This window comes from Juglans microcarpa x Juglans regia, chromosome 2S (genome assembly GCF_004785595.1).
Source record: "Juglans microcarpa x Juglans regia isolate MS1-56 chromosome 2S, Jm3101_v1.0, whole genome shotgun sequence".
Lineage (NCBI taxonomy): Eukaryota > Viridiplantae > Streptophyta > Magnoliopsida > Fagales > Juglandaceae > Juglans > Juglans microcarpa x Juglans regia.
Genome location: NC_054597.1, coordinates 8,999,775 through 9,013,192, shown reverse-complemented (window position 1 = coordinate 9,013,192; position 13,418 = coordinate 8,999,775). Strand labels below are relative to the sequence as shown.

Sequence of the window (13,418 nt, the reverse complement as noted above, 5' to 3'; positions counted from 1 at the left end):
CTATATTTAAAAATTAATATACAATAAAAAATAGAACACTCTCTCTAAATTAATTCTCATATATTAATCAGTTTGGCCCTTTATTTAATCAATAACCAAACCATACCCATTAATTTAAGACAGTCACGACAAACTCTAAATATTGCAATAAATACATCCCCACCGACACTTGGATCCGACCCCACACAGATTAGGGAAAAAAAAGCTCATAGATTTATTTAGCAAACAAAAATAATAATAAAGGGACGGACCAAAACGACACAGGTTCCCTTACTGGTTGGTTACACGGTAGCCTTGAGGGAACCGCGAGCCTTGTCGTTTACGGAGGGGCAGTAATTCCTGATGGCGGTGAGCTCGTACGGCGCCGTATCGAGAGCCAGCCACTGCTCCACCGTGAACTGCTGCTGCTTGCACTTGATGTGGGCCCCCGTCGTCGTCACCTCGAAGTAGTTGACGTACCATCCATGGTTAGGACCCGACCCGTCGGAAGTCAGGTTGATCGCGCAGATCGGCGCAGGTAGGCACGGCGCCCTCCCGCTGAAGATGTCCAGATTGCCCCTCTCGAAGTAGTTGTGTCCAGGCTCCATCAGTCCGCCCCAGGCCTCCAGGTTCTTGATCCCAATGTAGTCTCCGTACTTGTCGTACAGGCGGACGCTGATGATCGAGTCCGTCCCGCCCTTTATGACCGATCCCGTCCGAATGTAGACCGTGTAAACGCAGTCATCCTCCTGTAAAACCAACGATTGATCGGTGAGAATTCCGGCAATGATAAAAGATAAAACAACAACAAAAAGCAAAAAGAATGAAAGGGAAATCGTATAATCTTACGGAAGATCGGACGATAGGGGTGAAGAAGAGAGACAGGAAAAGGAAGAAGAAGAAAGTGTTGAGAGCCATCTGGAATAGGGAATGAATTGGACGTGTGAAGCTTCGTTGGCTATATACAATGTTTTATACCAAGAACCAATATCAGGGTTTGGGTGGTGGGGGAATTCGATCGGTGTCATGTAATGCCAGACGACATCGTTTGTTCAGCAACAAAACTCGAAATCGTGTTCGTTTGGTGATGTGGCGAAACTTATCCCTACAGTCGCCCGATTTGTTGGGAAATTACCAGATTGACACTGACATTCAGTAGTGGGTGAGACTGTAGTTCGTACACAACACCACTGTCCAAAAAATAAAAGCTTTAATTATTTTGGCAGCATATACTTTATTACATTTCCGCTACTTTTTGGTTTTAACTTTCAGGGAGATGAAGCATATTCTATTGATACCACAAAGGTCCCTTTTTCTAAAAAAAATAAAATAAAATTGAGGATATTTATTTTTAAAGTTTTTATTAACAAAGTCCACAACTACAACTACGTAAAAAAATGATTATATATAAAATTTTTAATATTTTAATTACAATTAATATATATTATACTTTACATCTCGAATTATAGATTAAAATATTGGCTTTAAGGGTCAAATTAGTCTCTATATTTTGCCTTAAAATCAAATTATTTCTCGTATTTTTAAATGGAACATATTGCTCATTTTGGTTTTTATGATTAATGGAACAGTAATGTTACATACAGTCGTGGAATGCGTAAATATCGTGCAGTCGCTTTAAAAAAGAGTGAAGTCCACTGTTAAAAAATTAATTTATTTTCATATAGATTTCATATTTATTTATTTTTTTTAAAATAATTACGTGATATTTGAATATTCATGATTGTAAGTATCATTTCTCTTAATGAGATTACTATTTTTTAAATTTTAGCACACATGGCAAGCACATTAAGACCTTAGCTGTTATGTATGACTTTTTTTTTAATAGAGGACATTATAGGCAGCCAATGTAATGATTGCACATGCATGCTCTTTCTTCTACTTTTGGACAAAGGATGGTGTGCTACGGCCCGGCAGCTTTTATCATTCAGCGTACCGTTTATATATAAATTTATTATTTTAAATTTTAAATTTTCTTTTAAATATTTTTAATCATTAAATAAATAAAAATAAATAAATAAAAAATGCATGAATAATAAGTTTGAGAACTCTACTAACATTTTCCTTAGACAAATTATCAGAAAATGTCCATTCCAATGAGTATTACTTTTGTTTACATGTTTGCTTTTATAGGATTTTAGAACAAAATAACATTTAAGATATAAATTTAATGATTTTTGCTAAATGTGCACTCTCACTTATAAAAAGTTGTAAATCTAATCACACAACAGATGACACATGTTTTACGTACAAGGAAACAATATGTTAGAGGAGAGAACAAAATATATGTGGCGAAGAGTATTAAAAATGCAATATAATTATATTACTATGAGATTATAAATGCATGATGGAGCAGTTGAAGAAAAATTATGGATTTTGTTCATGCTGCTTTAATAATTCATCGAGAAATGTAACATGTTCCATATTGATCATCATTTTTCTATATTTATGAAGGGTTTTATTTTTTACTTTTTTAAAAAAGAAAACATGTCAGAATTGAAGACACCTCATTAATATTTATAACGCATCATGTTATTATCATTTACCTTTCTTTTTTTTTGTTTTGTATTTATTTAGAAAGTTTTGAAGTATAAAAATTGAAAGTTGAATAAAATATTATTAAAATTTAATTTTTTAATATAATTTTTATTTTAAAATTTAAAAAAATTAAATTATTTATTATATTTTGTATGAGAATTTATAAAAATTATAATTATTAAATAAAATAAGATGAAATAATTTATATAACTAAACGAGTCGATTTGATCAATCTGTTGGTAGATAGGCACATGGGTCATGGATCCCATTAGTCAATACAACTATATATGAGCATATTTTAGCCATCGATGACTCGGAGTGATATGAGCTCAAAATAACCAAAGCGACCATCCAAGGGAATTTATTGGTTTTAAATTCCCTTTTTAATTAATTTGAACGCGCCATCATGTAAATTCTAATGGAGTGCATGTTAATTACTTCATTGGGCTCCCCCACCTGTTACGTACTCTAAATGGTTTCTTGTAATAATAACAAAAATATAATATGTAAACTTCGGGAGTTGTCATAGTAGTAGGGTTGTGTATCCGGACCTGGATGTTTTGAAAGTGGATGGATATCTATTCGGGTAAATCCAGTCAAAACTCAGGCGGATATCTGGATTTGGGTCTGGATACCTAGATTTTTTAATTTTTTTTTTTAAATCTTATAACACTTTTTACTCCTAGTTCGACCATCTGAAAATATTTCAAAAACTATATCACGCTTAGAAAAAAGACAAGAATTTGCTCTTACAATTTCAATCATATTAAGAGAATAGCCTTAAAATTACCATAATTCTTAAAAAGTTGAAATTTCCTAAATGTTTTTGATTCTATAGACAAGCATTCAATTTTCCAAAACTTCTAAAGGAACTGGATTCAACAATCCATAACCAAATACCCAAAAAATGGCTTTTCCTTAGCAAACATTCAATTCCTAAATCCCTAACCTCAAGAAAGGGCAGATATTCACACTATAATTCACATGGGCGTCTCTGTCGGTGTCGATAGCACTGATCATCTTGGAACAATATTCTACCAACGTACACTTCTCGTCAAGACATTTCAGTACTGCGTGGAGCTCCCTGGCAGAGATTAGCTCATTCTTTGGTGGAGCTCGCTGGAGTTGTACATGTCAAACAAGTCACGGAGCTCTTTGGTGGAACCTTGGGAGCCGTCAGATGAAGATCCATCGAGGTGGAAGTGCGCAAACTCTTCGAGGTTGATGAAGTGGTTGCCATCTTTGTCGACTTCGGTCATTATGCGCTTGACCTCGTCTAATGAGGTTCTCAACCTGAGCACATGGAGAATGTATTTGAGCTCATCGGATGAGATCTTCCCGTCCCCGTTCTAAACTTGTTAAATATCTTCTTGACCTCGTCCATGGACCCAGATCAAAGCTCAAAGAATGGCTCGAGTTTCTAGGAAAAGAAAAAAAAAACACAGGCACAAAAATGGAGAAAGTGAACTTGCTACGGTCTTCACTCATACAAAAATCAACAACGCGTATTTAACTTTTAATCTGTATATAAGCTAGTGTGTAGACTGCGAAGGGTTTGAGGAACAACTCAGGAAGATATTTTTCTTTCGTACGGCTTGGATCATGATTCATGACCTGATTTGCAACTAAAACGATATATATATATATATATATATTTTAAAACCTAGTTATGTATAACTAGTTAAATAACCTAGATTGGATCTGATTTTATCTTACCTGCCCGGATTCAATTCGGACGGATAATTGTTTGGATTCATTCGGATTTTTAGGTTCCAAATCGGACCTAAAAAAAAAAAAAAAAATCTAACCGAGTTGCACACCCCTATATGTTAGAAAACCAAAGTGGATTTCCTTCCCCAAAATCCTTACATATTATGACCCAAATGAAGAATTAATGCTTGGTGTAACTTTATAGCTAGTTATCTTCTGGATACATACATCTTCTCGAGGGGAAGGTTATGAATACTCAAATTATTTAGCCACAAAAGGAACATGCTTGCTTGTTGACTTGGTGTGACCCATTTTTTTCTTTTTTATAAAGGTTTGTATAAAATTTGTACATTTAAGACTTCTCCCTATCTTTACTCTTCAATTAAATACATTCCTGATCTATAATACTTCAACCAATGTCATCGGCTACAACTTCCAATAAATGTTACTCGAATTTATTAGAGCACGACATGCTTATACGCAGAAGACTGAATAAATATAGGAATTCCCTTCATAATATATAGCATAAATTCTAGAACATAGATTTCCGAAAAGACATTTTTTAAGGGGAAAAAGGTAGGTAATACAATCATTAATCTTACAAAATAAGGTAATTTGCCCTCCTACCCAACTCAAATCAAGCGTGTGTAATTTGTAACCTCTAGATTGACCAAGTAAAATGATCCAAAAATAGGGTGTGGGAAACCAATGTGACCTTAAAGCGGTACTCAGCCCTACACCCACTCAAATCATGAGTTGTCCTTTCTCCGAGCTGTAACCTCCCCTTTCTTTCACCTCCTCTATTTGCCAACCAACCCTCATGCAACCATCTCCTCCCATAAGCATGCATGCAATTATTTTTGCTCTGCTATATACCCTTTTCACCCGCCCACACCATTTGTTCACCCCTCCCCTTTACCCATGGAGGGGCGGGTTTCGCCTGTTGAAGGTGATGATAGTGATGATGATCCTATAATGCCACCACGTCCACCTCCACCACCGCCACCGCCACCACTACCTTCGTCATCTCTACAGGCCCACTGCTCCAAAACTTATGTGATCCAAATACCTAAAAATCAAATTTATCGCATTCCACCTCCTGAGAATGCCATCATCGCAGAACATTACCGCACTCCAGATAAAAACAATAAGAACAAAGTATGCTGTTCCAGCTTGTGGATAATTGGTGTCATCTTGGTTGCTGCCATATTAATTGGGCTAGCCCTAGTGGTCTTGTACTTCATGTTTAGTCCTAAAGTTCCTATATTCTCCATTGCGCACGTCCTAGCTAAGAATAATACACACTCTTCACCTCATAAACATTCTGGGCCAAGGTACGAAATCTCCATGGATGTCAAGAATCCGAATCAGTTCATGGCAATTAGTTACAAGCATAGGGGGGTTGCCACATTGTCTTTCAAGGGCAAAAAGATTGCTAAGGGCGAGTTTCCAACATGGTACCAAGGAGAGAACAGTTCTAAAAGGATTAAACTTTTCTTACAAGGAGCAAATGCAGCGGTGCCTTATGAGATTGGGAAGACCATGAATGGCAAGAAATCGAAGGCACTAGTCTCTTTAGCTCTAGATGTGAAAGTTCCTGTGAAGGTGAAATTTGGTGCGATTAAGACGTGGAGTATGGACACGAACGTTGCATGTAAACTTAAGGTGAGTACATTGGGCGTGGGTTCGCGGATATTGTCGCAAGAATGTCACACGGAATTCAAGTTCTAGAAAGTTGAGGCAATGAATATTGGCGTCGGTCGTACTCAAGGTCAGCTATATTGAATAATTTTGATTATGCTCATTTTCATCGCCATATCCCTAGTGTTAGTTCCTCTGCAGTTTCTTCATCGAAACCTTTATTTCATCTAATTCAAAGGACGAGATTATAATGTAGTAAGTACATTTAAGTAGTTTCATATGTCTATTATTTAATAGACAGCTGCTCATTACTTAATTAGAGAGCCACTTAAATGTATTGCATTAACATATATGATTGAGATCGATAAAATTTAAGATGAACCAAATTTCTCTAATTAATTGTTTGATTACATCAAGTGGATATTCGTATTTTTGCACCAAGTTATTTCCTGACTCGAATCTTGGCTGCCACTACATGTACGTTTTCATCTTATTTTTGTAATGGACAAATTAGATTTATGAAACTAAAAAACGGGTGTACCGGGGGATCCCAAGAAATAGGGCTGAGCACCAACTTAATCGGAGTCGTTACTAAGAAATCCATAAGAGGGGCTTTTTTGTTCTGGCTTTATATTTAGTCCATTTTTAAATAAGACTTTACATATAATAGATCCTTTTTTTTTGTGTGGGCTTTTATGTTTTAAGTTCACTAAAAAAAATAAACAGATTTTAGATATGAAACACCAAAAATATAAGAATATTTCATATGCTATACAAACTTGTAAAATAAAATAAAACTTGAAGAAATTAAAAATATACAATAAGCTAATTTTAATATACTATCATTCATAATTTCATATTAGAGTCTTAAACTCCCAAATAACCTAAAACCAATAAAATGATTATTCAACCATCTAGCTGAGGCCCAAGTTAACACCCAAGGTCTCAAATAGTAACTAACAAGTAAAAGCAACTACGAGCCATTATGGTCGATCCAATGACAATATCCATCATTCAATCATTCACAGTTGAATAAATTACAAATAAGAAACACAACTAGCTACTCAAATATAAGCCAAATATTGTATTAGAATCTAGATAATAAATTAATAGTCTTACAATATATATATTATGCACGGTACAAGAGCCATAATTAGCTAGTCAATTAAGTTTCATCTACCCTAATATATATAATACATATGACAGTGATACTATGATGTGCAGTGTATACATATAATTGATTAGTAGTCAATTAATATTAGAGTAGTGTTGTTTGAAGGCATTTACACTACACACAAACCCATGACATAATTTGATTTGTAAGATTCAGATTTTAAAATTTATCTTCCAAATCAAATTATGCCACGTGGATGGTATGTGATGTAAAGGCCATCAAATAAAATTATTCTTAATATTATTCTTTAATAATTATCAAGTTGGTTATTAGTCTATTTATATTCTTGAATTGAACTTCTTAAGTTTTAGACTTTTTATATAAATACATATGATTAGTATATAAATAATACCTACTTTTAATAAAATCGAAGGTCAAAGTTGGAGGTAATTTTAGAGTCAAAGTAGGAGTCGGAGAGGAAACGGTGAGACAGCAAATCAGACTCCAATTTTAAATACCAAAAAAAAAAAAAAAAAAAAAAAAAAAAACTCCGACTACATTTTATTAGAACTCCGATTCTAATGATGTGGAGTCTTGAGTCAAATTTTCAGATTTTTCATAGCCATACCAAGAAACATCCTAAAATAAGGATTTTCATTTCCTCATTATTCTATAATGGAGTAATTCTATAAAGGTAACTCCGAAAAAAAAAAAAAAAAATCTTGGAAAAGGGTCATCACATTCTGAGGTGGCATGTTACATCTCAAAAAGTGGAGGTTCTGGGCAGCGAGGTGGAGCCGGACATCAGAAAACTACCGGCGGTTGAGCTCAAAAACAGCGCGTATCGTGTTCACAAGGGCAAAAAATCTTGGGATTAGGGGCCCAAACAAAATTACACCGAGCTATAACCACCCTCAATAGGTTTTCACACGGTGAGTGAATAGTGAATGGGCTACCAAAGATCAGTTCGAAAAGCCCTTTTAATTCAACAAAACTGACAGTAATGCAGACCGGTCCATGAACCATGACACCCCAAAGTAAAGGGTTCTGGCATGGACCTGAACCAGGCTCTGGAGCCATTGGGCCTATCTTTTGTTCGTAATAGAGCCCTCCGGCCCACTTCTGCCATTCGCTTCATTCAAGAACTCTTTCAAAGCATGCATGCTTGACATTCCTACGTACTCATCTTATTCTTTCTTCTTTTATGATCATTCCCATTTCAGCGGTTAAGGTTGTCTTGATTATTGTTCGGTCATTGATATGGCTTAAAGCATATATAACCTTTACAATAGTGGAAACTACATATAGAGGATGAATACTTCAGAAGATCGATGCATTTTCCTTTTTCCCTTTTCTTTTCTCTCTCTCCCGAAAAGTCTTTAATCACAACTCAGTAATAATGATGGAGTTTAGAAACGGGTATTACACCAATCTTGTTTCTTATAATTAACTTGGGTCTGCACGTACGGATAGACGTTGGAAATTTCCATGCATGCCCCTTTTCTTGGTTTGAATTGGAATTTTGATAATCGATTGCAATACACAAGTGATCATGTCTTCCCTTCGTGTTTCACATATATATATAGTACCCTTAATTTCTTGCAAACTCAAAGACTAATTTCCAAGTGCAATTCCCACGATAAAATTTGAAAATGAGGTGAAGCTGCATGCATGCTAAACCTGAACTTTTTGTATTTCATTTGAAAATGAGGTGATCAACCCATCGAATTAATGAGCGAGATACGAACTTCGATATAATATGAACATACGTATACGAGGAATATTATGTATTACTGTCTCATCCCAAGCAGCCAATCCAGTAGGAATTGGACACGAACCAAATTAGAATCAACATCACTTTTTCTCCCCCTCCCCCTCTTTTTTACACGTAGCCATCATAACTCTTCTAATCAAACACTATTTTTCCTTTAGACATTCCTCCCACCAATGACACATTGACACAGTCCCAATTACTCAAATATTCCTCATCAGCAAGGCCCAGCTTTCATACTGACAGGTTTCAACCATTGATTCATTTACACATAGGCTTCTGAATATTTGTTCCCCATAACAAGGGCATCTAGGGTCACATGGGATTCCCATGTGACCCAAGAGTTTGGCGCATCCAACCAATAACCTACCCATGCATATTCTGCTTGATTAATATACATGTATTTATGGTATTCCAAGACAAAGCACCACCCTCCATGGCTCGACCCTCAATGCGGGGACCGATTCCCTATTGCAGCACGTACACGTGTTAAAGAGATCTGTTCTGTGCATTGAGTACCTGGCACGAGTGCTTCAGGACCATCCCTGGACAGCATGAGCTCTGACACGCCTAAGCCACAAAGCTTCCCTCTTCCATGCTGTTCTAAATCTTACGAACTATATATGTACATACACACACACACAGACGCATACAGATTGCAAAGAGCAAAGTGAAATAAACTATGCAGAAAAGTGCAGAGAAATGAATCACAATAAACAATAGGCTTGGCCTAGTTGTTCACATGAAAGATTATGTGGGTATATATGGGGTTATATATTTATTCCAAGGTTTGGGTTGGTGGGAGCAAGAGGAGAGTTTGTGCCACCATCTGATCATGATCTTATATTTAATTAATGGATTTTGTTTTAAGTTTACAAACAAGACCCAAGATAGGTTTCTTTTTTCCAAAGTAATGAATACAAGGAAGGTGGAGAATTCAGTAGTGAGAGAGTTAGTTGGGTTGGAGGGAATAGAGCCTCAGTTTTCTATGGGTACCAATAATTGAATCTTTCAAATACTAAGTTTAATTCAGTTAAGTCGCCAATGATGCAGGTTGAATCTAGGTAGTGGACTCCATCTTTCCACGTCTGAAAGAGACTGAGAGCTTGGGAGCTAGCTACTGTCCCCATTCCATAATCCATGTGTCTTCACATCAAATATATACCCCTCCCCACTTTCCACCTTTTTAGTGGATTCCAACTCCTCATTCAACCATAGATCCCTTACCAAAAGTGGTGGGTTTCTCTTTCACAAACCTAACTAAAAAGTTCTTCTCTCCTGATGATCAGTACTCTCCTTCAAAGTGAAAAAAATAAAAATAATAGTGCTCCTAGATAGGAAAACAAAAATTAATTAAGCAGATTCCATTCAACTGTGCTATGGGGTTCCTCAAAATCCAAGTACCCAACGGTGAAGGCCAGCTTGTTTCTATATCAATGTTTGCAATGTATTATATGCAGCTTATAATTGCGCCCATCTAATTAACCAAGCATGTAAGAAAAAATTGTTCTCTTGTTTTAATGAGTTTTGTAAAGATCATGACCCATTAAACCTGCCCTACAGTTAATGTAGGTTTTCTTTTTAATAAAGGGTTTCCTGTTTCAACAACATTCAGTTTTGTTGGCTCATGTGTATATATATATTTTTTATCTGTCTCACTTATGTTCTACATAATGGTGCCAACTCATCCTCTACTTTCAAAAAGCTTTTCAATTAAGAAAATCATGAGTATCTCTAACGCATATCAGAATGATTCTACATGTTTTTTTACTACCTTGTCTGAGAAAAGGTTGTAGGCAGATCTCTGGTATGTTGAAAAGGAAGCAGCTTTAAGGTGGTACAAGCAAATAGATTAATGTGAAAATAGTACCTGACAATAATTCGGTTCTATTTTTCCCCAATTTATTGCTTGAGTTAAACTCACGAAAAAACAAATAGATTTCAAAGTACAGGAAATTATGTAGCATTAGCTGGAGCATATATCTTGATTATTGCAAACATAGTACTAAGTTCCTTAAAATACAACTTGAGAAGTGAGGTGCAAAGTCAGAGCTAGATGGCAATTACAATAAATAATTTGGCATTTCAAAGTTGATGATTAAAACCCATGCAGTGCCCAAAGTTGAAAAGCATTTGGACGATATCGGTAGGGGTGCTACCTGCCCCGTAGGGCGGGGGCACCCCTTCCCCACACCCCGCCCCTCATGGGGCGGGGTGCGGGTTGGGATTGAGAATCCGCCCCGCCTCTTTTTACTTAAAAAAAATATTACATTTATTTGATTTAAAAGAGTGTAAAAGTAATAAAAAAATATATTTTTAAATTTAAATTATAAATTTAAATTTTGTAAATATGACTAATTTAAAAATTATATTTTAAATTAGCTAGTGTATATTTTGTGTAAATTGTAATGTATTAGTTTTTAAACTATGTAATTTTTAAATTTATCAATATATATTTTATGAACAAATCTAACAAATTGTAATATATATTTATATATTCACAATTTATAAAATATAACTATATATTTATGTTTATATACATGTATATAATATATATATATATATAAATAGGGGTGGAGGCGGGACAGGAGAAATGCAGAGTGGGATTGGGCCCTTCCCATCACCTGCCTCTGATAGGGGCCCTAGATGCAAGGTGGAGGATCCCGCCCTCTCATGGGCGAAATTGATTACCCACCCTGTCATGTGAAGGAGGAATGGAGCGAAAACGGCGGAAGTGGAGCCTAATACTCGGATGGGGCGGCTGATCACCCTGACGCGATGAAGGACAAGGAGAAAATTGTTTATTTTAAGTTTCGTACCACCATTTCCTAGATCTAGGTCCTAGTGCAGCCTTAGTTTTAGTCAGACATGCAGTTATTGAGAACTGAAGAGAAAATGCTTTCTGCTATCATTTAGAGTGCTATATATTCCACCAATTATTGATCTAAAAACACATCTATATTAAGAAATATCACCTTTGGTCTACAATATATATATATATATATATATTATATATAATGAACTGGTGCATGAGAGAGAGATATTTTAGCTTTGACCTACCTTTGAATGCTACTTTTCGTGAATCCTTAATATCTGCAAGTTGTGTATGTGTGTGTATATATATATATATATATATATCCATTAGAAGCTCTCGATATTTTTGGAGAAAAGAGACGGGATTTTATGAACAGTCAACTTAAATATAAAACTGGAAAGTTTGATCTGCCAATTAATGTAGTAGGCCCCGCACCTGTGCACCATCTTTTCGAACATCCAACGTTATCCTTTTGAGTACTCAGCATGCGCGCCAAGCAAAAGAGTGCATGATCTCTGGTAGTTGATGATGGGTCCTCACATGACTTGAATATCCAATTATCCAATCACAAATCGTTTACAATCACTTCTTTCAAAAAAGTTTACCATATTCGTACGTAGGAGCCATTGTGCTAGTCTATAAAAAATTAACTCTCTTCTCGCATTAATCCACAATGGTTAATGTATTCATCACATGTGTTGGAGTTTTATAGCTTAATAAATAGAAGAATTAAATTCGAACAAAAAAAAAATATTAGCATGAGCCTTCCTTTTATGTTTGGAGTACTTGTTCGACAATACAGATCAATAATAAGTGAATAATTATATATATATATATATATATATATTCTAGCAAAGATAAATATTAATTATAAAATAAATATTTATTTGTGACAAAATATTTATTATAAAAATAAACAACTTCTGTTAAAATAAGTCAATTATCATCGCAACAAACCCATCATAAATATTATTTTTAGCGAGACTCTTACACCAAAGTACTGAATTTTGACTCCCTAATATTTTTTAATCTCTCGCTCTTCTCTCAACGGAAGATAAGAGATCAGTGACAATAAACAATGACGATCAAAGCCTCTGGCTTTTATTGACAACTTTATAATCTGTGGATGCCCTAGCATAGTTCTCACCGGTTACTTGTCAAAACACTGAACTCGTTTGGTTCCGCAATTAAGAATAAAATATTATTATAATATTATTTTTATTTCAAAATTTAAAAAAATTAAATTATTTATTATATTTTATATAAAAATTAAAAAAAAAATTATAATAATTATATAAAATAACATAATTTAATTTTATAGATCCAAACCAGCCTGAAATTTCTCAACACCACCACCAATTTTATTTTTGATTTTATCAACCAATTTTTAACAAAGGCAAATAAATATTAAAAATTACATTTTGCGAGCTGAAATTAGGCTGCAGGAATAGACTGAATTATGGACAGCTAGGCTTATTTGTTCTATCAAGAAGCCCATCAAATTTGGATCAGCTAATTAGTTCCATCAAGAGCTATTAGCAATTTTGTTAATAAGTTTTTTATTTTTAAAAAAACCTACAAATATTTTGCACATCGCAAATGGCCATCACTTCTTATATATATACATATATATGCTTTCTTATATACGCCGAGAATGTTTGTGAATTTTGTAGTAAAAACCTATGAATTTTCTTTATCAGTTTATTGCAACTAAATACGTACTCAGCTGGCTGAAACAGAACATGTTTTTCACTGGCTCGATCGTCATCATGCATCTTTTCTGGTATATTTAGTATTGAGAGAGAGAGAGAGAGAGAGATCGATCATTGCCA

General features: G+C 34.9%; 2 protein-coding genes across 2 annotated transcripts; one reads left to right on the top strand and one right to left on the bottom strand.

Moving 5' to 3' along the window:
- Positions 1–45: 45 nt before the first annotated feature.
- Positions 46–1,017, bottom strand: LOC121252930 (PLAT domain-containing protein 2). The gene is made up of 2 exons (XM_041152785.1): positions 829–1,017; positions 46–728 (listed from the first exon to the last, which is right to left on the bottom strand). The coding sequence occupies exons 1-2, from the start codon at positions 895–897 to the stop codon at positions 282–284; spliced, it is 516 nt and encodes a 171-aa protein (XP_041008719.1). The 5' UTR covers positions 898–1,017; the 3' UTR covers positions 46–281.
- Positions 1,018–5,151: 4,134 nt separating this feature from the next.
- On the top strand, positions 5,152–6,410 carry LOC121251543 (NDR1/HIN1-like protein 13). The gene has a single exon (XM_041150814.1). The coding sequence runs from the start codon at positions 5,167–5,169 to the stop codon at positions 5,974–5,976; it is 810 nt and encodes a 269-aa protein (XP_041006748.1). The 5' UTR covers positions 5,152–5,166; the 3' UTR covers positions 5,977–6,410.
- The last annotated feature ends 7,008 nt before the right edge of the window (positions 6,411–13,418 follow it).